The 26,025-nt window shown below is 35.8% G+C and overlaps 1 protein-coding gene across 2 annotated transcripts in view; it reads left to right on the top strand.

Annotated features, from left to right (window-relative positions):
* Vcan (versican) overlaps positions 1-26,025 on the top strand; it is a 104,959-nt gene that overhangs the window by 72,501 nt on the left and 6,433 nt on the right. For both annotated transcript variants that reach the window (XM_076857057.2, XM_076857056.2), the window contains 5 exons: positions 1,281-1,394; positions 2,828-2,941; positions 8,131-8,289; positions 9,478-9,560; positions 25,191-25,335. In XM_076857057.2, the coding sequence (XP_076713172.2) occupies positions 1,281-1,394; positions 2,828-2,941; positions 8,131-8,289; positions 9,478-9,560; positions 25,191-25,335 (615 nt within the window). The remainder of the gene's footprint in view (positions 1-1,280; positions 1,395-2,827; positions 2,942-8,130; positions 8,290-9,477; positions 9,561-25,190; positions 25,336-26,025) is intronic.

The following is a 26,025-nucleotide window of genomic DNA, read 5'->3' as shown; positions in this document are numbered from 1 at the left end:
CACAAATTGCTAGGAAGTCTTGTTTTTGGAACTGTAGGAAAAAGTGTCTTGGAAAAAATAGGGTAATTTTTGAAGAAGTCGACGTGCGCATCTGAATTTGCCTAATTTTAATGTGAACTCCAAATAGGAATGTGTATTCATCAAATCATTCTGGTTTTTTAGAGTCTACTTAACACTCAGAAAGTTTGAGTTTGACTTTATTGTGTGGGAATAACTCTTTTACAGCCAATGTTTCATCAGAAGTTGGACATCTTTTCATGTGTGATTATTTTAGGGTTTCAGGACTTTTGATTCTCTAAAACATAGTAATATTCCATATACACTCTATTTTATTTCAATTATTGTGTGAAACTTTCAACTCTCATTTGGATTTTTGAACATTTAGAGAATTAAGCAGTTCTGAAAGACTATTTTAAAAAATCAATGTAAACCTTAATGAAAATAGGCTTCTCCAAGCAATATTACCACAAAAATATAAGAATCAAATGGTGTAAAAGTTTTGCATTTTGAAAATATATTTTAAATTATTTGTCCTCATAAATTTATGTCCTTGGCCTTTCCATTGATCTCCTAGGAGGGTTGGTTTTCAATATATTTTAACAAGAAAATTGTAATACAAATTGTGGGTTTCATTTTAGGTGAGGTTTTTGTATTGGGCTTTGTTTTTGTACAGTAGAGTTTAATCCATGTGTTGCTTCTCTTCAAGTATAGTTTAAAGGAGTACATTTGGAACGTGTTTTTGGAAAAAGCATATTAATGTAGCAGAAGAGACTTCAGTGCACACTTTCGAAGAAAAACAGTTTCTGAGCATTAAGTGGTAAAAGGCAATAATGATTCAAATGATGGTAACAAGCAGTCTGCTAAAAAGAATGCATGTTCCATGTATCCAGCCATTTCACATGAACTAACCCCGTTCAAAAGAATACATGTTCCATTCACTGTGCACATATGTGTAATCATTTTTGACTAAAATCAATTACCATTATCATGCCAACTAAATCTGCAGTAGACCATATTAGTTGCCAGATAAAGTATAAAAACTCTGTTGAAAAATAATAATTGAATCCTATAAATGAATAGATACAATTTGCCACATTTTGTTATAATGCCAAGAAACACTCCAGAGTAAAGTTAATGTTAATTTTTCTATGTAGTATTTTTAAACTGCTATGGTAAAGCTTATATTATGGTAGCAATAAGTGGCATTTTATGCTATAATATGTTGAAACCTTAGATATGAGCCTAATTGGTTTTTTTTCTTATTTTCCTAAACATGGCAGGAACTGACCGGTGCAAAACAAACCCATGCCTTAATGGAGGCACCTGCTATCCTACTGAAACTGCTTATGTATGCACCTGTGTGCCAGGATACAGTGGAGACCAGTGTGAACTTGGTAAGGCTTCTTCTTGGCCCAGGCAATGTAATTCTCTTCCAGAAGCTATATTGTGGGAGAATTTGTATTGTTGAATCCATCAGAGATTTTAGGGAGACCCATGTGTAGATGAACTCTATATGAAATGAAATTAAAATCTCAGAGTAATTAAATGGGATATGGGAATGGGGACAGGGGTGGACTGAATTCTGTTGCGACAATTAAGACTAAGTAACTCCTACTGAGGTCGGTTATTCTTTTTTGTGATTTTTAAAAATGGACTTTATAAATGTAAAGATGCATATATATTGACATTTTCATCTAACCTTTATTTTTGCATTTTAATACATAACCAATTTAATAAAAAATGTTTTTAGAAAGCTCTACTTATAATTTAGGTTTTGGGATAACTTCCTTAATTCTTAATTAAATTTTTAATGCGATTGCAAAATGCTATGGGAATACAGTCATTGCTTTCATTGGGGTAATCACAGAGGTCTATGTAGTAAGGTTGCATTTGCCAGAGATCTTTGAAGGTGGGGAGGATTTGATAGATGGTTCAGGGAGAGATGGACCATACAGACCACAAAGTACAGAGCCATTTGAGTGGCTGCAAGTATTCAGGTATGCCAATTAAGGGGTGGGGTGGGTATATTGTGAGAGAATAACAAGGAGGCTGGGTCTAGAAGATCCTCATCTCTGAGAATGCCCTGAATTCAAAGACCAAATACTTTTGATTAATATTCTAGTTGAGTGGCTTTGAAACACTATCAGGCATCAAAATCACCCAGAGGGCTTGGTAAAACACAGCATCTGATTCAGGAGGTCTGAAGTAGGACCTGGAACATGCATTTCTAATACTCTCAGGCAATGCTGATGCTGCTGATCCAGGGACCATACTTTGAGAATCACTGCCTTGGGTGACTGGGATCCATGGAAAGTGTGAGAACAAAAGAATAAAATTATCGTGACTATGCACAAAAAGGATGAGAGTCTATAGAATGAAGCATCTATCTAGGAGGAAAGGGTCCAGAGGCAGCTAGGTATTTTGCATATTTCACATGTGAAGTAATCAGAGCATAAGCTAGGATTGGAGGTGGGAAGTTTAGGGGGGCTTTTAAAATCAATTTTAGGGTTTAAGGGATTCACCTAATAGCAATGAAGACAATAACCCTTTCTTTGAAATTTTCTTAGGATAACCAATTCAGAAAATATAAAGTTGTTCAGTTAAGTTTGAGTTTCAGATTAAAAAGGAGTTTTTTTTTTTTTTTTTTTTTAGTCAAGTTTGCCCTTAATACTGCATGGGACATACTTTTGCTAAAACATTATGTTTTTATGTAACTTGAAATTCAAATGTAATTGTCTATTCTTTATCTATCTGGCAATCTCACACTAAACAGATTTATTTCACCCTTTTTGAAAGTATTTTTGTGGGCTTTCAAATTTTATTTCAGATTTTGATGAATGTCACTCTAATCCCTGTCGGAATGGAGCCACATGTGTTGATGGTTTCAATACATTTAGATGCCTCTGTCTTCCAAGTTACGTTGGTGCACTTTGTGAACAAGGTAAGAGCTATAACAGCATTTGTAAGATGAATGTTAATTGATGTTTTTCAAAATTTTGGCCTGACTGCATGTTTTTTCCCATGGAGCAAATTCACAGATTACCCAAGTGTGTTAGGTTTCCTGAAGAGTGAATAGCTCAGCCATAGTGCTGACTTCATTATGATTGATTTGTTGATAGAATGGAGTTGCAGACAGACTCACCAAGCTGAATTCAAGGACATCTAGTCAAAAAAGGAGTATCTTATATATATTCTTCCTAGGGACAAACTAGGCATTGACCTTAATGTGGCTTGTGTACCAAGGAGTGCTGGATTCAGTGTTGCCTTAAGTTTTCTCCTAAGCACTTGAGACTCATGAACTTATTTTTCATAGTCAATCATATCTGGAGAATGCATTGATGAAGTTGTTAGAATACATTGGCCTTAACTTGACACATTCTATGTAAAAGATGCGAGTCTGCTCACCAGGAAATTTTCCTACTAAAGAAGCATCTACATTTTTTTTTTTTTTTCTGAATGAAATAAAGGCCTAAAATCTCATGATCCCTGTAATTTCCATTTTATGGCCAACCTAAGAGTATATTTTAGGTGGTTAATGGTAACATTTCTTAGCCCATCAATCAGAAACAGATTGCATGCTCAGCACACTCAGCTTTGGAATGTCGGTTTCCTTTTCTTAAAGTCATACAGTGGTTTGGCTTTGATAAAAGTGTGCAGTGCCAAACTCCCATTCCAACAGACAAAATGAAAAAGTATTAGACACTCAGACACATTAGTCTGGCCACACATTCTGCTTTGCAGTGTTAATTCAGATGTCACTATAATTAAAGCAAAGCTAAAATGCTGCACGTACTGAATTACTGTTACAAGGGACTGGGCAATGGCTAAGTTTAGTGGGGGGTTTCTTTTCTTATTGCATATGGTGAGTATGTTTCATAATTTTAAACATGAAATTAGACTAAGCTAGATTTTCTTTAAAGTAAAAAAAAAAAAAAGCACAAAAGGGTGAGACGCTTGGAGTGGTCAAATGTGTTAAAATGATGTGTTAAAATGATCCTGGTTTCCCCTAATTTCAAGTACAGGAGAAATTTACAAATGGATTTGTTCAAAAAGTGTTTATTGAGTATCTACTCTTTTCCATACACTGGCCTGGCCATTGGAGATGGAGCTCTGAAAAACAATAGCAGTTTTTTTGTTTGTTTTTTTTTTTTAAAAAAAAGGTCCCTGACTTTGGTGACTAACTTTTAGCAGAGAAAGAAAAAAGCTACTACTTATTTTATATTTTTGTAGTTTACTAATTGCTTCCAGGTACATTATTTCATTTGACTGGTCCAACATTTCTATGCATTAAGTGTGTTAGAAACTGAAGATCAGAGAGAAGAGATGTACCCAAGATTTAGCTAATTTATAGAATGGGCAAAACAAACCCAAGTTAATTTTAAAGCCTGAGTTTTTCTCAATACTTCTATAAAACGGTTCTAAGAGATAAATATCTTATTTGTGTAGCTGATGGATTGAGCGGCAATAGACTCTTAGAAGGGATTTGGGGGCCAGTTTCTTTCCCCCCTTTTTTTATAAAAAAAATGAAAAAAAGGTTTTAAGTTGTTTCTTCATTTCTGGGACCACCTAACTCTCAGGCACATTCTATTTTATCTTCAATCAAGTTTAACTTTTATTCACTCTACTTGCTGAGAAACATCTACCCCTGTCTGCTTACCCAGTGCAGCTGTGCTCCTGTGATTTATTGCCAGGACACTGAAGGACTTGTTGCTTTTCTTTTCAGGTTGCCTAAGAACAAATGTTTTCTTCATTAATAGCAGCATTGTTGTCTAAACAGTTTTCTATCCAAAGTTCCCCGATGACTGCGTCATTATTTCTTCAGCTGACCTTTTCTTTGTTAGTAACTTAAGTCTCAGTAACTCTGAAATAGGGGACATATTTTGGTGGAATCATAACAGACAGAAAATCTAGAAGTGCTCTGGGACTGTTAGAGAAACAGCTCTGCATGCACAGATTGCCCCAGTCCAGCCATGATGCAGTTTACCAGGATGGAGGGTCAGAGTGTTCGTAACTCCTTAACAGCCCTTTATCAGAGGTGTTGAAAATATTACCTGTATAGCATAAAAAATATTTTTAGGGGAGAAGATTAGAGTAATAGTTTCAGCTTCTGTGGTCAGGAACAGGAGTTTCACAACTGCAAATCTGGAATTGTAACCTATATGTGAGAGTGGTTTTAAAGCATAAGATGTCTTTCCTGGAAGCCAAATGATTTTTTAAAAAAATATATCATTCCAAAATGTTGCCTTTTAGTAAATGAAATGTGATTCACATTACTCAGGTAAAGGTGGAAAAACAGGTAGACTAATCCTGATACTTTCAGTCTGAATAGAATTCTGGAAGATGCTTCTTGATATACAGTCCTTCATTACATATTTGTTGAATTCATGAATGATAAAAATTAAGTTGGTCTGTGTGGGTACTAGGCTTTTAAAAAATATAAAAAGTCATTCTGTTAAGTTATATTGTGTGTGTGTGTGTGTGTGTGTGTGTGTGTGTGTGTGTGTATACACACACATTCATTAGAAAGCTATGGTTTAGACAGTAGAGATAAATTCTCTCACCTTGATTTTGACAGAAACTCATCTCCTTATTTTTGAGAATTGTTTTCTCATAAGAATATATTTGCCTGTTAACTGGGAAGGGCATTTGTCTTAGTTTTTGTGGTGCTATAGCAGATAATACTGGGAACTTTATAAAGAAAAGATGTTACAACAAATCCCATTATTATGTACATCTATAATGCACCAGTAAAAATGTGGAAAAAAGGGAGAAACACCTGTGTATTTAGTTTTCAATTTGGGGAGCTGAATGTCCAAGATAGAGTGACCCCATCTGTTTAGTTTCTAGTGAGAGCTTCCTGCTACATCACAACATGATAGAGAAGCAGAAAGGCAACTGGCCTTAGGTAGAAGGAAAAGATAACATGGTGAGAAGGGAAGAAAGAGATGTTGGAGGGGCAAGGCTTGTTCCTTTCATAACAACACACTCTAGCGGAAACTAATCTGCTCCTACTGGACTCAACTCATTCGATGAGATAGTGTGAATCCACCAGGAGGGTGCAGCCCCCAGGACCTAATTACTTTCCTCCAGGCCTCATCTCCTAAATGTTCTACCACCTCTTCATGTTGCCTCACTGGAGACCAAACTTTCAGCACATGAACCTAGAGAAAAAAAAACCATAGCAGCATTATATAACAATGACGTGGTCATGCATCTAAATTTTAGGATCATTTTTTTTTTATTGTAAAAGAGAAAAAATGCTTAATGACAATCTATTTTAATAGTAAAAGACAAAGAAAAAAGAAAAAGAAAACTGAAATCACTCAGGTTAACAGAGAAGAAAGAGTGCAGAGATTTCTTTTTCTCATGTATTGTTCAAGAAGTGATGACCCTCTAGAATTTTAAACTGTATGTCTTAAAATAAGTGAAAACTTCCCAGGTTCAGGAAAGCTAAGCTATTACAATATCACAGTGATGACTTTGGTAGTGAGAATATCCTAAAATGTTTTTCAACACTCCTCCTCTATAAAAGAACCCTGCCCCTGTGTGAAGATCTGCTTCCTCCCCTCCCCACTTCATATCTGAATTGTTCCAAATGAATTTCCCCAAAATAAAACTACAATCCAAGTGACCAAAATTTGCTTTATTGTGTGGTGCTGAGTACTGCTTTTATACCAAGCCATCTGACTGTGACCTTAGGTCTTTCCTGTGAGATTTGGTGATCTCAAAACAACACTTTAATAAACTCAAAACTTCCAGTACACATTATTCAAAACAATTAGTCAGCAAGTTGTAACTAAACAACAGGCCTGATAGACTAAACTTAGATGAAGACTGCCCTCCAAGATAAGCCGCATCTGTTGCATGAACATGGTCTGAATCAATGAAGCCAGGAAAAAAATTAAAACTCTTAGAAAGGATACTTCCCCATGACCATGGGAAGAGGAGTAAATTGAGTGAGAATTGGAAGATGGTTTGAGTTTTTATTTGGCCCAACTCCACCATATGAAACATCATTCATTTAATCTAGTAGGCTTCTGTTTCCTTCATGGATTATTAGAATTAGGGAAGAAGGTATGCTTATTAAATAACCCAGGAGATTTTGTTAGCTTTTACATGTAATTGCTTCAGTATATTTGTGAGATATATTTTGTAAAAGTCAAAATTGTTTCTGTTGATATTTATTTAGTATGAAGAGTATGTTACCCACCTTTGGGTGGGTGAGTTTGAGAGAAAATTGAAAATGAGTGCACAGTTCTACTAGCAAACCTACTCTTTTGAGAATATACAACAAAATTGGCAAAAATAGAGAGGAAAGCTGAAGCTTCCTCATGGTGTAAACTTCAGATATGTTTGAAAAATATTTTCATCACACCATATTTTCAGTTTCGACAAGCTATTTGAAAAAGAGAGAACACACATGTGTGCACATATGTATGACATGATGGGAAGGGAGTACTAAAGTACTAAGTTAAAGAACTCAGGTATTTCGTTTCTAATAAAAGTCTGATGAATTTGCTCTGGGAGTTCCCTGGTTTCCCGCTCTTTGGCGAAAGAGCGCACACATTCAGGCTATATTCCCAAAGCTGCCTAAACGTGATTGATATTTCTTTTTGCAAATTCCATATGACAAGAGTCCTTTGGCCCCCAAGATATCTCTTTGGGTAGTGGGAAAGACTATTCCCAGAGCCTTGGAAGTTGTTATCCAAATAGAGCGTTCATAATCTTGTTACCCAAATGCTTATCACTTGAATGATTCTCTTAGGAAAGTCCTGTGGGTAAGGAATTGTCTCCACTGCTTCCCGAGTAAGTCAGCAGACTCTTGCAGCCTAGGAGGTTTTGGCTGGCTGCTCTTCCAGTTTTCTCCTCTGTTGAAACTGGCTCTAATCAAGGAAGTTGCAGTTAGATACTGCCTTTTTAATCCAAAGATGTAAAGCCACCCACTTTGCTAGGATCAGTTGGGCTTACTTTATAATAATTTCTTTGTCATCGTGACCAACTTCTATGAATCAGTTACTTCAGGGACATTGCATAGATATTGGCTTGGGTATCCTATCAACACTCGTATTGGGCAGCCAAGTTTGCATGACGTAGGTGAGTTTAATAAGCTCCTGCCTTGTTTCTCTTCAGACACTGAGACATGTGACTACGGCTGGCATAAATTCCAAGGGCAGTGCTACAAGTACTTCGCCCACCGACGCACGTGGGATGCGGCTGAAAGGGAGTGCCGTCTGCAGGGCGCCCATCTCACCAGCATCCTGTCTCATGAAGAACAAATGTTTGTGAATCGTATGTACCAGATAAACATGAGTTTTCTGAAATTTCACTCTTCTCACCATTTTCTTAATTTTCTCCATATCCAGCCGAAAAGATGTACCTTCTTCAGTCTTGATTCAGTTTATTAAATTCCTCCACTGTGAACTGCCTAATCTCACTTATATGACTCTTCCAGTCTGGGAAATATTCAGCTATCCTATAAGGAAGCCATTACTCAGCCTGCCAGCAGTTAATGGGTGAAACAGGCTGTAGGCAGAATCACAAGCCATTATTATATGATAATTTTTTGATTTATAGAAATGGCTGTTTCTTGCAATTCAGTATAGTTCTCACCTTAGTTATTTTTATAGTCTCTATTTTGAATATTTGTATGTATTGCCTAAAGTTAAAGTTGCTTTCAATTGTTTTTGTCTTATTAGTTAAGATTGAATTATGAATAACAGCCTAATCCTACCCTTTGTGCATTTGGTTCTCATCCAAGTTTCTAATTATTTTAGACCATAGAAAGTGAGCTACATATTAAGAACATGAATAGGTGGAGATTGAAAGCTCATGAAACCTAATACCAGAGCTTTTTAATAGCTTCTTAAACTATAGCAGAAGAGGGCAACTAGATTTTATGTAGCAAATATATAGAACTATTTTTTTTCTCATGAAGCACTGTTTAGTGCCCTATTGAACATGTTCCCATGATGTCTGCAATCTTTTTGAAGTTTGATTATTAATTTGTAGTCTGGATAGAGGTCCATTTAACTTCATTGAATTAGTGACTCATCTCATGGTAACAGAAAATATTTTGAGGATAATTTTTGAGAAATATATTAACTGTTAAAAATGCTTTGAGAAGAAACATGTGGCTTCCAAAGTGAGGGTAGAATGAATAAGATCTGCTTTGTTTTATTGGGCCACTGAATTTTGGCCAATTACCTAAATTAACAAAAATAAGTGGAAAATTTCAATCATGAGTAAGAATGGAAAAAGTATTTAATTATAGTAAATGGCTAGGGAAGTTATTGTCTGTGTCTGATATTTTAATGTCTCACAGTGTTTGCAAATTAGCTTTTTGGGTTTATTTCTATGCACAACTAAATAAAATTACAGCAAGAAGATGCATGATTCAGTATGAAAATAATTTTCTTTGCTATATTTTTATCCATTTATGGGAAAGGTAGTGAGAATGTGTTGTTTCCCATGCCTTAGGTGTGGGCCATGATTATCAATGGATAGGCCTCAACGACAAGATGTTTGAACATGACTTCCGTTGGACTGATGGCAGCGCACTGGTAAGATGCTAATGAGAAGAACACAATTCTAGAAGCTTGGTGCTGTGTGCTGGTTGCATGTGACAGAGGATGCATTAGATTGGAGACAAGTTCAGTGACTGACTCAAGGTCACTCAGAGACAGGGCAGAGTTACAAAAATGTTTCAAACTAATTGATCCAACTTCTATCAGCATTGTCTCTGATGACTATGGCTCTCTTTCAAAGAGGATTATAACAAATTTTCATTGAAGGGAAAACTAGATAATCACCATGAGTTTGTGTTTCAGATGGCTATCTTTTTTAGCTTCAGAGCAAAAAGGAAAAGAATAAAGACCTATTTAAATACAGTTTACTCTTACATGATTGCAAAGGAAATTTGCTCTAAAACATGGCTTATTTTTATCCAAGTAAATAGATTCCTTTAACTTTAAGAAAATTGTTGATTTATGATATTGTGAATCCACTTCCATTCAAACACTGCTAATTTTATATTGAATTTTTTTCTACTGCTTAAAGAAAAAAGTGGCTTGGAAATGCTGGCCACAACTTTGAGTAAACTGCAGTAGGTTTTTAAATCAGAGCACATGAAGCTGTGTTGAATCACTCCTGGTCAATATGGGCCTAATTCTCTAGAAACAGTTTGGGTGTGATTGGTACTGGTGGTACTCAGTGCTCGCTATTCACTAGAGTCACCAGGGGACAATAATTAAAAAGTAGCATCTAGGCCTCAGATAAGATTTAGTTTAGCAAAACTTCCAGTAGCTGTATTTTCTACATGTACCATGTTGACTTAAAATTCAGATAATGGGATCCACTAGCTTAGATGTAAATCAAATTCTATATTCGATAAAAGAGTAAAAATTTAAAATAACTAAGTTCTCTTTGTGTATGAATTGCTTAGGTACTTAAATTTTATTCATACCTTCCACTCTTCTGGATTTCGTGAGTTTGGCAATTCTACGACAAATGCCAGAGTAACATCTATGTTTGGAAGGTTTACTCTGTTCAGGGAGCTTCTTTGTACTCTCATGTACTGTTTGTATCTAGATGTGCACTGCGCTCAATTCTGTCACCTGTTTTGCAGGTAAAGGAAGGAAACTTCAGTCAGGTTGAGCTATATGCCCTGAGTCACAAGGCTATCAAGTGGTGAGGCTGGTGTGTGCACTCAGGCCTGTCTCCAAAGCCACAGTCTCCTCTCGCTGATAGTTTTGAGTCACCTAACATAAAGCCTGACTTGCTCTCTCCCTGCCATCACTCTGAATGTTAAATTAATACTACTTCTCCCTCAAGTTTATAAGTAGTTTTTTGGTTAAAAAAAAATAGGGAAACTGGCTTGTCTATAAAACATGTTCCCTGAAAGTTATGGGAACCACCATCGCAGGATCCATGTCTCCATTTCCCTCTAATTGTCCTAGCTAGAAGGTGTACCTGTATTGATTGCATCTCTATGTTTTAATTTTCTGTACTTAAGGAGTATAATAATGGTCACTTAGATTAATAGTGATTGGTATTACATGAGTCCTGATATATTAATTTTTTATTGAAGACAGATCATTTTAATTTTATAATTTAATTTTTTTAAGTGAACTTACAATGGGAAGGACTTTTTCTATACCTTAAAGATAGTTAAAATAATTTTTGGAATTTTGTTAATATATATTATTTAGCATTGTCATTGAGCAAGTTTTCCTTCATTGAATATTTGTAGAGTAAACTGGATTTGGTGGATAGATAGCCCAGTGGAAAGTGCAGATCCTTGTGAAATTCCATTTCTATTACAGAAACTGGAATGTCCAAGGCTCAAGTAGCCAGTCCTGCTTGGTACTTACTTGTGTCTTGCAGATCTGGCTGGGTTCCTGTATGTTGCAGCTTGAGCCTAGAATAACTGCATTTGGTCATTTAGAGTGTTTGAAAAGTTCATCCTTTACTACAGACTGACCTGACTGAGCCAGTCCTGGTTGTTCAATATCTACCATTAGTTATTTAGAATGATTGTATGTTTTCATTCTTCGCATAGATTGTATTCCTAGATTTTACTCTAGTCTCCCCATTAGCAGTTCATCTCTTCAAAGAAGTGGTTCTTTTCCCTGCCTTTTATTTAAGATGGTGTCTAGGATAAGGCCTCATCCCACTGTGAACTTAAGGAGATGGAATATTGGCTACTATCTACAGCTTCTGTAGAATAACTAAGGGATGTTATCTTTCCTGCCAGGTCCATACTAGTGAGCGTGACTCAACATGTTATTATTCCACATGCCACTGGATGGTTACTCAACTATTTTTTTTTTTCACCTGTGCCCATTAGGTTTCAATGCACACAAATACTGTGAAAAAATAAATTACCATTTCCATGGCCTAGATTGGCTCTGAATTTGGTAAATTAGTAAGCATCGCACCTTGTAGAAAGAGAAATATTGATCTTCCTTGGGAATTTTCAAAGGAAGATAACATAGATGATGCTCTCATAGATAACCATACAATATAATGTAGAACCTTGCTCTTAATTAATTCATCCCTTTAACTGAGAACCAAGGATTAAGTGCATGCTAAGAAAAGCCTTAATTTGAAGAAGGCAGCAAACATCATAAACAAGCAAAGTTTATTCAAGAAATGACACAAGTACTTCCAGAAAAAAACTCAGACCTTTGGTTTCTTCTTAATTCACTCTGTGTAAAATAAAAGTGTGCTAAGGAGTGTCCCTTAACTTTGAACATTTGGGAACAGAAAAGACCATCTGCCTAGCAGCCTCTCTCCCTCCCATTTGACTGATCTTGGGCCCACTTTCCTGCTTTTTGAATCCACCCTTTCCTCTGTCCCCCTTCCTTTCTGAGACAGCCTAGGTGTCTCTTAAACCCGTTTGTATTTCTTTCCACAATCACCATCCCCTTAACAGGTTCCATATGTGTGCTGGAGTAAAATAGTTCTCCTTTGTTTCGCTGTTTACTCCAAGTTTCTTGCTTTTGAAAATATCCCTAATAGCTCCTCAGGTCTTCTCTGGGGTGAGCAGTATCTGCTTACACTTTGAAATGGTGTTAACTAGACTGAATGCAACATCTATGGACTTTGTTTATGTTTTAGAAAGATTCTTCTCCTCTTATGTACCCTCTCTCTCTCTCCATCTTTTTGTTTGAAAGATTTATTAGACCTTATCCTTGTTGGGAGTTAAAACAGTGCTAAGACGAAAAGAGACTTTGGTATTTACCTTTTTACTATTTACTATCTTTTGGTATTCCATCATATGATTCAGGGAAAACAAACAAGTTTATATTAGATATTGGTTTCAATGATTTCTTTTATTAAAATAATTATATTCTACTTCCAATAAGCTTGTGGTATAATTATGTCATATTTAACATGATTATGCTTGATAGCTAGACTAATTCAATTCATATGTTTATATTAAATTAGTGATATCGTTTGGCCAAATCATCTAAATTTTCTTTATTCCTCAGATTCTGATTGATTCATTCCATGTTATTGGCTTCTATAATAGGATGTTGATATTATTAATAAAATACCAAAGTTTTGTTTTTGTTATATTTTAGGAATCACCTTCATTATTTACTTGAGGTATTTGCCCAATAAATTTCACAAAAGGCTTGAACCTTGTGATTTTTGTTTAAGTTACTTTCTCTTTAACACATTTCAGTTTTCACTTTGTCACTTGGCTTTCCCTAAGCAGTTATTCTTTAACTTGACTGTTGATCTCTAACAGTAAAACAAACCCAGTGCTTTATTAGAAATCTTTACAAAAAACTCTCATTATGCATTTCTTTCATTGGCACCCACATTATTTTCAAAGACGCTAAGTTGAACTGTCCTAGTTAAACGTGTCTTAAGGATGGAGAACTTTATCTAGCATCTATACTATTAGCTGACTTTGAAGTTGTTTCTTTGACCAGTCCTTAACTGAAGTGTTTCTCTCAGCTCTGCCTTCAGGTGCCAGGGAACTTCTCTCCCCTGGCTGTGAACTCTTCTTGCTCCCTCCCTATAAGTCTTCTTTGTCTTCCCTTTGCTTTTGGTATAAAATTCTAATTATTAGCATGACAGACAGAACCCAGCAACTCTATTTGTCAGTTTCTAAGCTATAGCAGAAACCATCAGTTTCTGGAGTAAGTCATGATCTCTCTTGTGGGGCTTTGCACATACCACCCTGGTGCTGAGCCTGTTCTTACCTCCTGTTCTGATTTCATTTCAGAACATACAGAAGCCCTGTGCAGCCAAGAGTCTCCTTCCTCCCAGAGGCCTTCCTACCTGGGCATGACCGGAGCTCCTCCTCTGGGCTCCATGGCCCTTTCACTCTATTCCCACTGTAGCACAGAGCCTCATGGGATTAACTCCCTGACACTGACCTTTCTGAAGCAGGAGTTAACTTCCCTCTCTATTTTTTCCAGAAAATAGTAGATAATTTGCATAGAATAGATATTTTATAAATATTTCTGAGTGAACACATGATAATCAAAAGGCGTTCATCGCTCACTGTATCTTTTGAATCCTGAAATAATCACATTAAGTCTTGCAGATGAATCTCTTTGTGACAATTCTTGTTTATCTAAATTACAAACTCTACTTACAGTTGCACAAGTAAGTAAAACCTAATAGATTCTCAAAAATGGCAAAAAGAAAAAAAATATGTGTTCCTCAATAACAGAAGTTTATAGGTGAACATAATATCTTGCAACAGGTATTAATCCCAAAGGAAACAAATGTTTCTACTAGAAATGATGACAGTTGTGTCCATGGCTGTACCCTAGGAATACCTTTGTAATGAACTTTAAAGGTTAAAGATGGAAAGTATACTTTGGCCTCTACCATTCCTGCATGTCTGAGTGATATCAGGGCAGATTTTCTATGAATCTGTAAGAAAACAACAATTACTTAAAATTTTGAGGGAAAATTTTTTTCCCCTGAATTAGACACATATTTAATGTCTTTTCTGAAGAAAAACATGTTTTTTTAAAAAAACTTTATCATTTATATCCAAATGTAGTGAAATAAGTAAAAGGAAATAACACTCCTAAATATCATCAGCCCCTTTGATTTTTTGAATTGCTTGGCCAAGGATGATTTGATTGTTGTATGTAAGTGAGAACTTCATTTATTGATCCGCTGTCTGAAGCTTATCATGCTAGCACAGAGGAAGCCAGACATCAAGAAACATTTTGAAATCATTTATATTTCTCTGTCTATATACTTCCTGGCAAAATAATTGTCAGAATTTTTTTTTTCAACTGAAAACCATATTGTGTCCACGGGACAGCACAATTTAGGAGGTAGTGGGAATTCTTAGGTGCCTTAACCACACAACTTTGTGTAATGCCCCACCTCAACTAGTGGGTTAAAATCATATGGTGGCTCACGTCTTTTTTTTTTTTTTTTTTTTTTTTTTTATTGGTATCAGGGATTGAACCCATGGATGCTTTTCCACTGGCTCTTTATTTTTTATTTTGACAAAGAGTATCACTAAATTGCTTAGGGCCTCACTAAATTGTTGAGGCTGGCCTCAAATTTGCTATTCTCCTGCCCAGCCTCCCCAGCCTCTGGGATTTTAGGTGTGTGACAGCTCACCTAGTGATCTCAGAGATTTAAGGCTCTTGCCATCTTATCACCTCCTCTCTTTGACCCCCAAGAATAAAGTTATCATAGGGGTATTCTACATGAGGCCGCGGAGAAAGGGCTGTGCTCTCTTCTCTCCTCCTTCCCACCCCAACACCATCAAAGTTCACCTGAATTCCTGTGATTGGCTACTTCAGTGGGTTAGACATGTTTACTTCAAAGAAAACTGACTCCTTACCTGGCAATGTCCAGAGATTAAAGAGTGAATAAAATCTAGTTCCTTTATAATATGGAGGGACTTTGGGAAGGTTTGATTTTTTTTTTTCTGTAAAGAAGCCCAAATTTTATCCTTAAATATTAAGCATGCACACACACACACACACACACACACACACACATTTTCTACATCTTTGCATTTTTTACTTCAGTCATGTCTTTTTGGTAGTGCTCCATGTCAACCCCTCTTAAGCCATTGGCTTCACTTTCTGAGAGGAAGAGTTCTGTCCTCCTCTTCTCAGTCTCCAGTCTTCTGTTGGGAGAGAACAGAGACTTCCTCCCTTCTGTCGTTGTCTGAATCTAGTCAGGAATTTCTAGAACAATTCACGGACTCACAGATCTGTAAATGTCTTGTTTTCTAGCTGTAGCCAACTCAACATGCACCATGGTAGTTACGATGGATGGCCACAAAAGACTGATGAATAGGAAAACTTATTGTACATTTTTTTCTTTTGTACTTAAGAATTCTACATAAAAAATATTTCTGGAAGATAACCGAACTTTCTTTTTTCATTTTGATTGGTGTAGTGCACCCTGGCAAGCTTGTATTGCTGGAGTGTGATATGACTTGCCCTCCTCTCCTAGGTGATTAGAGTTGAGGCACAGGAATTGCCAGATAGGTCAGGATCTGACTTTAAATCCAGAGACTTCTTTTCCTCTTTCATGAGACAACACATCATTCAATTAAGCAAACTATTGTGAGACATCACAGCTTTGAAAAAAAAAAAAAAAAGATAGAAACAAGAAAGAATAGCCCATAAGCCAGAAAGAGACTCTTACAAGGGGCAGAGCAAAGAAGTAAAAAGTCATAGGCCATAAACCATTATTCCTCTTCTGCAGGAATGTATCATTATTACCCTTCTATAAACACAAAAGTTCCTATCCTCCTTCCTCTCCCAGATGTCTTGGACACTGAAAAGAGAATCAGGAGTATTAACTCATTCCGGTGCTTTCTAAGCTTGTTTGCAGGTTTCTGCTTGTTTGAAAGGACTGCACATAGTTTGGCAGAAAATAATGTAAGACAAAAGACTCTCATTAAAAACTTCAGGTTGTTTTTTTTTTTTTTTTTTTTTTTGTCTTTTTAAAAAATATTTAAAATGACTTGTTGGGAGTAAATGTTTCCAATACAGAGAAAAGATAAATGTTTGAAGCGATGGATATACTAATTACTCTGATGTGACTATCACACGCTGCATACAAGTATTGAAATGTTACACCATACTCTATGAACCCGTATAATTATTGTGTATCATTTAAAAAATGAAAATATATTTAAAAAATTCTACCCCTAGCCCAAAGCCTTAAGTTTTCCATTTTCTACCTGAAAATCTCAGGAGATTTCCTCATAAAATATTTGCAGATGTGTCAGCTGTGGTGTAGTTTTAGCTCCAAGCCTAATGCCACTTCTTTGTGAACAAGTCACACTGCATTGTCAATGTTAATTTAATTATGTTAAACGTCACAGGCTTCATTGTATTAACCTAACAGCCAAGAAAAACATATGTTCTTTCCTCATTCTTTAACATATTTCTAACGAGTGGAAGACTTCCCAGATTCCTTCCAACCCAAGACCACTGAGTTCATAATGAAAAATCTTACTTGTGCTGCAGTTTAATTTGATTTGAAATCAAGAACTGGTTCTTCTGAATCTGCATGAGAATTACGGAGTCATAGGGTAGTTCTAGAACATAAAACCCCTCTCCACCGAGTTCAGATAACTAGTGATAGGTTGAACAGCTGGAAAAACAATAATTACCTACACTGAAAAATCATTTCACACTTGACAAGATTATTCTGAAAAAAGAAAAAAAAAAAAAAAGAAGAAGGAAACTTATCAACGCCGCCGCAGTTCCCTCTCAGAGATGTTTTACCAACAGGGTTTTATGAAACTTTAGAATCACACGCAGATGTTTAAATTTAATTGCTACTTAGTTTAAGGAAATGCATAACCATGGGAAAAGCACCCCCTACCCCCCCACCCCGAAATATTTGAATGAGTTTTGGCACTTTCTCCTCTCTCCTCACATTTGGATCCCTAGCATTTCATGACTGAAGACCCTTGCAAACAGCTGGGTGAAAGGACCCACTGGCACCATTCATTGCATGGATTAAATGCAAGTTGCTCTGTGGGGCTCTGCTTGGGGCCCCCTGTTTCACAGTGGTCTCACAGTGGGAGTAACTCACATCCCTCTGAAAATGCTGTTGATAATTACTGCTTTGTAAGGCAGTGAGCTCACGCTATTACACAAGATTAGTGTTGTACTCAGGAGCAGCCAGTTTGTCTCTCCTGCACAGAGGATTTGCCAGCTAGGAAAAATAATGGGCATATTGCCACTTTAACAACTATCAGGAGACCCTGAGTTAGTTTTTCTTCCTTTCAGCATATTCACGTTGGTAGGATCCAACTCCAGGATGCAGGCATAGGGTGGTGATATCAAAACAAATGTCCCTTTCTCCTTTAAAACAAAGCTGCTCTTTTATTTTCAGCTGTGGGTCAGAGAATTACCCCGTTCAACTAAAAGACAACAGCAAAACCATAATCTCACTTAAAACATAAATAAATAAGGACCCAGACCAGAGCGCAGGGATCAGAGGAAGGCATCTACCTTGTAGGGAAGTCATTTGCCCTGAACAAGTTAAATAAAGCAAAGTTAAAAGCATACCAGGGACTGCAAACAAATGCCCATTGTGCACCAGAGTCATCAAGAAAAAAAAAACACATCATTTTAAAGTTACCAAATGTTTTAATGTCTGTAATAAGTGGTCCTCATCACCTTTTTTTTCAGATGACCATTTGAACTATGATCTGAACGGCTAGGGATAACTCAGAGTAGTTATTCTAAGTTTGTTATTTAGTGAAAAGCTGATTTCTTAATGTGTGTTTCAAATGGAGACCTCTCCTCTTGGGAAAATGTTTTCCACTTGGAATTAGCTTTTATTCTATGATGGTTATCTGCTCACTCTTGGCATTAGTTGTATTTGGATTTAAGCTGTAGTTCTGAGAATATAGCAATATCACTATGGGTCCCAGGTTAAAAAAAAAAAAGGAGAGAGAGAGAGAGAGAGAGCTCACACACATAGAAGTCAGCTTTTAGTACAGGTATCATGTTTTCAGAGCTAATCTAGATAAGTTTTCCCCTAAAATCTTATCTAGGAAACCTTTTGACTGTATACATAGATGTTTGTGATCTGCCTTGTTCTAAGGATTTTAGGTGGATGTTCTAGCCTTGATTTGGCTCCTGGTGAAACTTCAACATTGATGTAAACTATCAAATTATATTAAACATACAAATTATATTAAACATAAAAGGGAAAAGAATGAACTGACATAGATGAGTGCTTTAGTTAGAATTTCAGATTATAATTACAGTGGCCAGTAATGAAATAGAATGTAGTCATATTGGAAAACCCCATTTAGATGAGGTTTATCTTCCAGCAAATGCTTTCACTCATAAAAATTGGAGGACACACCACAGATAATCCTTTGATCTTTTTTGCCACATGGACTTAATAATGATGGTTGTTTGGGGATTTCTAAGTTCCATTTTGTTAGAGGATTTGGTGCCATACTTTTGTAACGGTGGAGATATATCGCCCTCTAGTGGTATTACTATATTTTGTGTTGCAAAACTTGATATTCCTGGAGCTCCACCCAGATCTGTGAAGGAGTAGTATTTTCTGCAGACTAAGTTCCTGTCAATTTAAGTAGTTTGAAATTTCTAGTATTGAGTTCATGATATTGTAAACATAAAAGTGAAATGTGGAACAAGGGAAGTTTTTTTTCAATTCCAGTGTGAAGCTAATATGTGTAGTCACATGTTTAGCACAATTCTAGAAAATAAGGCAAAGAGCAGGGCTTGTGTTTCCTGAACCTTCACTTTATTCAGGTAATAGAACCCTGAAGAAGGTTTTCCTTGGCTAGTTTCCTTGGCAGGTGAATCTAGAAGATGTTTGTGGTTTTCCATGAAATTCTTATTATAAATTGAATTAGCTGTGTTTAGAGGGTAGGCAAAGAGAAGTAAGTGGATTGTTCACAGAAAAAAAATTCCAAATTATAGTTTGAAGTTTAGTAAATTCTCCTAAAAATCATGACATGTATTGTCATAGAAGGGACTCCTGGGACAAGTGTCAATAACAGTTTTTATCAACAGGATATCCGTGATTGTTCATGTTTAGCAAAATCATAATTTTTCCAAAACATAGTCTTTAATTGTCCATTCAAGATAACCTAAATTATAGTAAATTTGAAACAGTAGAAGATGACTGCATTGAAGTTGAAAAAATACAGATATGGTAGGTCCTTGGTAGTTACAGATTCAAGACTTGAAGTTCCATTTATACATGAGGAAGCACAAATTTGAACTGTAATCAGTGGCTGGCTAGTATTTAGGATTGTTGGATCCGCTCTCAAGTTTATATAATGGGCAGCTCAGCTTTGGGGTCGATTCCCATCTACTCTCCTGACCATTTTGGTTTTTCTCTACTATTTTTTTTGCCAGGAATTTATCTGCTACACAAGTCTGTGTGAATACGTGGCTTAGCCACATCTTTCCCTAATGCCAAGAATACTGACAGTGTATATATGAGATGTGTGCATGTGTGTGTTCATGCTCACATGTGTTCCTGAGAGGGAGATGTGAATCACAAACTTATGACTCACAAGGAGATGAAATTTAACTTTAGATGTCTACAACAATTCTGTTTTCTTTTTATTTATATTGTGCCATTTAGGAACTAGCAGAGAAATGACACCAAGAGATTCTAAACAGACTATATGATTCTTTAGGAAAAGCAGTGATTATTGATTTTCTTTGCAGTTATTTGGCTAAGTTAAATTAACTCAATGAAAAAATGTGAAATGGGTTGAGTATTTTGAAGAAGCATTCATTATTGATTAAGTTTTGATAAAAACAGTTGCTTTTAGAACTTCTTAGTCTTAAGATATTGATAAAAAGGGATTTAAAAGCAAGATTCTCTAATGTTCTAGAAATTCTTGGACCTTGTGCCCTCAAGGTTTTCCTTTAAAAAAAAAATTCTTTAAAACTCTTGGTGTGTAAAAAAACAAACATTGTTTTGGAGTATTGCAAAAGTGAGCCATTCTATGCTGCAAGAACCTTTCTTGCACCAGCCCTTCATCTTCTCTACCCAACAATTCACATATTTCTTCACAGTTAGATACTTCTGTATCTATCACCTAAAGACTAGCTGAGGTGTGCTGTTTCAGCCGTAATCAATACTAGATGACCTTGTTTTCTTTCAAGCAATTATCAAAACTGAACCTGAGGAAACTCTTTTTTTTTTTTTTTTTAAAGGAAAGTAGGTGGGGAGCTCCTGGTTTAATTCTAAATCTTGTGTATATTCTGAACACATGCTAGACCAACTGTAGCAGAAAGTTAGTTCCCCATCACTACATAAGGAAAAGGTGAATTAGTTATATCCTATCTTATCAGTTTGTTTCGCTCATAATGTAATGCTAGTTATCTGCTGAAATTTTAGAGCCATTGATCATGTCCATGTAGTGTGTCTTTAAGAGAGAGAAGATCACCTGGTATCTCTGAATGACCTTTAGGACCTCCTCCACACTATATAATCAACCAGAGACTCACCTTGAACTTCTCTGACCCTCCTCCACACTATATAATCAACCAGAGACTCACCTTGAACTGTTGTGACCCTGTCTAAATTTAGAAGATTATCGATAGCTTTTAAAAGCAGAGACTTCTCCCAGGAAACACTACCCCTCACCTCCTGCCCCCAGTATGATGACTGAATCAAATGGGAAAATTACGGAGACTGGAAAGGAGAGTAGCTCTCCACCTACTATGAGAAAACCAGTGCATTCACAAAGGTGTGAAGTCACTCTCAGGGTGAGGGATGTTGCCTGGGAAGCTGTGCCTGCTGCCAAAGACCTTCCTTCAGGACGAATCTTCCCCTTTATGTTAATGTGAGAGAGGAGTAAATTTTTTTACAAGGAAGGTTATTTGGAATGAAATAATCAACATTTATATTTTGGTAGACTGATGAATAACTTCAGTCTTGCTGTGAGATTTTTTTTCCCTTTCAATGTTAGAATTGGTTCTCAGTGCACACTCTGGTTGGTGGAGACAGTTTTCTTGTGAGAGAACCAAGAACCATACTTACTAACTGTTGGATTGTGCCCAGGGTTTTTTGAATCATTTTATTATTTTGGCAGCTGATTTACTTGAATCCAACTTGGGGGAGAAAGAGAAAACAATAACTGAAAAGTGACTGAATTCAATTTAATTGAAATGGTTTTCTTTTTTTTTTTTTTGGCATTTTTCTTTTTTACACTCATGGAGAGCTCATTATTTAATTAGAACTTAAAAAATAGAGCAATTTAATAATAATATTATTTCATAATAGATATGAAATAATTATCTTATAATAAAATACATGTGAGCTGGCTTTCTTCCATGTTGACCCTTTGAATTTTATGTCATGATTTTCTCTGCCAGCAGAAGAGAATGAAAGTACAATGTAATTTTAGGGTTCTTTTCCTGGCAATCTAATTCTTGTGGTCTAATTCTTATCCATGGGGAGGTAACAAGAGGTAAGGGTTTGGAGTGGGAAACATGAGTACCTGAGGCACTGACATGCTAAGGCATGACTGGCATTTGTTTATATCAAAGGTGTTAAAATGAATTTCCCCAACCCATGCTGGCTTTTTAGAATAATTCCTGTTGCGCCCAACCAGGCCAGAAGTGGGTCAGTTAAGAACAGATTGCCCAAGTTGTTTGCTCATAATTCTATATGAGGAGAGAAAAAAAAAAATCCAGGTGGGAGGTGGTAAGTTTCTCTCTGCCAAAAATCTATATCCATATGTAAGAAAGAGGCACTGTATATGAAAAGAAGACCTGTTATATTCAACCCAGAATTGATTTCCTGAGGAGGGATTGCTTCCTAACATTGAACTGAAAGAAAGGAAATATGTTATGGAACCTGAAGTCACATTTATTTATTTTTTATAATCTTTCTCCCTGTAAGTAACATTAAATAAGGCTATAAAAGAATTAAGGAGGAAACAAAGAACGTTGTTCAGAAAACTAGCGTTTCCTTTGCTAAGTCTGTTTGGCAATAATATGGAGCAAAATCAAAGCATCCTAGCCAAAATAAATGTGCACAATGGAGCGCTCAGATATGAGGTAATACTGTGACATGCCTGTGGGTGTCAGACATTCTTACAAAAACCATACAGCTAAAATTTGGTCCTGCACCATTAAGCCACAGCTCTGCCAAGCAAAAACAGGAACGCACGTTTTAAATCATTACTACAAGCCAAATGTAATTTTCACCAAAGACAATTAAATTTTTTACCAGCGGTCTGGGCAACTTAAACCCCAAGAATCACTTAAGTAGCATAGAATTTGAATTTCACTTCCCTGTGAAAATGAGACTGATATTGTTCAGATCAGGAGGGAATGTCAGTTGAAAATATACGGCACTCGAGTAATTTTGCTGACTTAAAATGTTATTTGTTGAGGAGGGATGCAAAAATTTAGCTAGAAAATCTGAGTGTTTTCTGAAAAATGCATAGAACATTTTATAATGATCACTTTTCACTGATATAAAATAATTTATGCTCATTCTGAAAGAACTTAGAAAATTTGTAAAAATTCATTGAATAAAATATTTTCTTATAGTCTCATTAGGAATACAACTTTCTAAGATTTTAATGTATTTCTCTTTAGTCTTACACACACACACACACACACACACACACAGGGAGAGAAAGAGAGAGGGGAGGAGAGAGAGAGATCTGAGAGTATGTGTAAAATCTGTATCATTACATATCTTAATTTAATACTACTTTTACTCTTTCTTATTTCCTTAAATATTCTTTAAATACAAAATATTTAATGGCTTTATAGTATTCTTTTTATCTGGCTATAGCATAATTTGTTGTTTTTCATGCCTCTGATTATTTTTTAGATAAAATCTTAGAAGTAGAATTACAAGGTCCAAGGACAGGAAGATTTTAAGTCTGTTGATACATGTCACCAACTATTTTGCAGAAAGGCTTAACCTATGCTGCTGTTTCTCACCTGTAATTTGCTAGCAGCAAGCAATATCTTTGATTAGAGTAGGTATAAGTAATTTCCTTATGGTTTGTTATTTCTAAATATCAAGCTGCTTATTAAATATCATTAGTTAGTGCCTGATGTAGTTCCTGTGGCACTGAGGATCCAGTAGTAAACAAAAGAAACGAAATCCTTTCCACAGTGATCATACATTTTACTAGAGGAAATTCAATAAATAGTAAAAGTTAGGAAGAAGAAAAGGGAGATGGGCAATATGGGTGGGTTCAAAGAATGTTTTACACATACTACTGGGTGGTTGGAAAATTCCACCTTTGAAAATAGGAGGTTGCAAGTTTTCCACCTTTGAAGATGTTTACTGGTTTCGTTTAAGAGGTCAAATTAGAAAGTGCGTTAGAAACTATTGGGCTGTGAAATTCAAATTAAATATTTGGAAAACTCTGGAATTTTTGATCATGGAAAGTTTTAAATATATGTTTTAATTCATTTAATAAATTCTTACTCTTTTGGGCTTTTTAAAAAATTTATCCTGCTTTAATTCATCTGTTAAAAATAACAAGCAACAAGCAGAACATGAAATTTATACCTCTGTTTATTTGCTTATCTATGAAAGTGAAGTTTCAAATTAAAAATAAGAGGCTTGGTGTGTAGAGTGTGAGGAATGACAAGGGAAAGGAAGTAAGCAAAGAAAAATAGAGAAATAATTAGAAATCTAGTTCAGAGCCAAGGTCAGCTCCTGGTTGCAGGGAAACCTGCCAGTCAGAGGGCTTTGCTGAGCATGGTCCTCTGAGCATCCTTCCCAGGGCCATCTGGGGAGGAACTCGGTGGTACCATTCATATTACTAGACTAGGATTTAAATTCATCTCTTTCAGGATTAGGTTTTCCCCAGAGAAATAAAAACGCCCTCCATCTGTGTTTTGGCAAAAAAGCAACTTCATTTAGCTTCCCTTCATTCTCTGCAATTTTATTATTCTTCAAAGACTCTCTCTCTCTCTCTCTCTCTCTCTCTCTCTCTCTCTCTCTCTCTCTCTTATTCTTCTCATGGCTGGAATCTCTAGTCTCCTATCTTAATTTTGGCTTGATTGAGGAGGTCTTTAAAGCTAAGCAAAGTGATCGAAAGAGATGTAGAGGTTTTCAAATTTTTGTCTTTTCATATATTATTTTATGGAAATTCTAGGTGTTTATCATATGTAAAAGTTTTAAAGCCACTTCTTTTCTGAGAAGAAAACTTACAGTCTTTTTGTAGTATAATAATTACATTTGAGTTTATAGCTAGATAAATAAATGTTTTTTGGGGGGAGGATTCTAATGTCCCAAGAATTAAAGATAATAAGGAAATATTTGGTATGGAAAACACAGCAAATAGCCAAATAAAGTACTTTGGAAAACAAAAAGTAAAATGGGTCTGACATTTTATGCATTTTAAAGGACATAAAAATAGCCATGATACTGTTTGGTACCGGTAGGAGTTCAATGAAAATAATACGATACAATTTCTTAAATTGACAGCTGACTATGTACTTAGAAATCTAGGATATCTTGACCAAAATTCCTCAAAGATATCTCACTGCCAAAAAATAAATATTTGTTAAACAAACACCATGAGACACATATATTTTCTATTCTGAGTTTGAAAGTCTTCATCATGGGAAGTATTTTAGCTATGTGGTTCCATAAAAATTGTTGAATCCATCCGTTTAGATTGATTATCATTTTGATCATCAAATAGTTATTCTTCTTTTTTTTCAATTTTTTTACAGCAATATGAAAATTGGAGACCCAACCAGCCAGATAGCTTCTTTTCTGCTGGAGAAGACTGTGTTGTGATCATTTGGCATGAGAATGGTCAATGGAATGATGTTCCCTGCAATTACCATCTCACTTATACCTGCAAGAAAGGAACAGGTAACAATTACCCAGTTAATATTCTATAATCTGCATTTCAGTGACCAATGGAATTCAGGAAGAATACAAACTGGATATGTGTGGTCACTTCTTATTGCTCTAGAAGAGTTAGTTAACTCTTTCAAAAAAGTTAAAGTTTGTTTTCAGTACTGTTCTCACCTCAGATTTCACTTGCTTAACATACCAGTGTGGATTTATATAGAAAAATTTCCAGGTAGTATCTTTAAGAAGAACACCTGCTAGCCCAAGGACTTAAGATCTCGTTATTTTGATGAAAAGAAAATATTTTTTTAAAAGTGGTCAAGAGTTAAAAATTTGAAAATATTACAAAATATTCTGGATTTTTGGCACTCATAAAATAAGAAGATGTGGTATTAATATCCCATGTTCAAGTTTGTCAGTAGAGGGAGGTAGAGGGAGCTGAGAGCTACCACCCTCTCTTGGTAAGAGCTTGGTCTCCAGCTCATTGCAGTTTTCATTCAGTCTTTTCCTTATTTTTCTAATCGCTTGATCTCTGTAGGTATTATAGTTTTTAAATCATTCCCTTAGAATATTTATCTTATGCTTATAAACCATGAAACAAAAAATGTCATCCTTGCCTCTTTAATTAAATACTTTGAAGATGAGACAAAATAAAGATATTTATAATGAAAGATCCATACTGAGAATTGCTTGGTTAACATTAAACAG

This window comes from Callospermophilus lateralis, chromosome 5, assembly GCF_048772815.1.
Source record: "Callospermophilus lateralis isolate mCalLat2 chromosome 5, mCalLat2.hap1, whole genome shotgun sequence".
In the NCBI taxonomy this organism is placed as follows: Eukaryota; Metazoa; Chordata; class Mammalia; order Rodentia; family Sciuridae; genus Callospermophilus; species Callospermophilus lateralis.
Note: the sequence above shows the minus strand (reverse complement) of the source record. Positions and strands in the feature narration are given on the sequence as shown.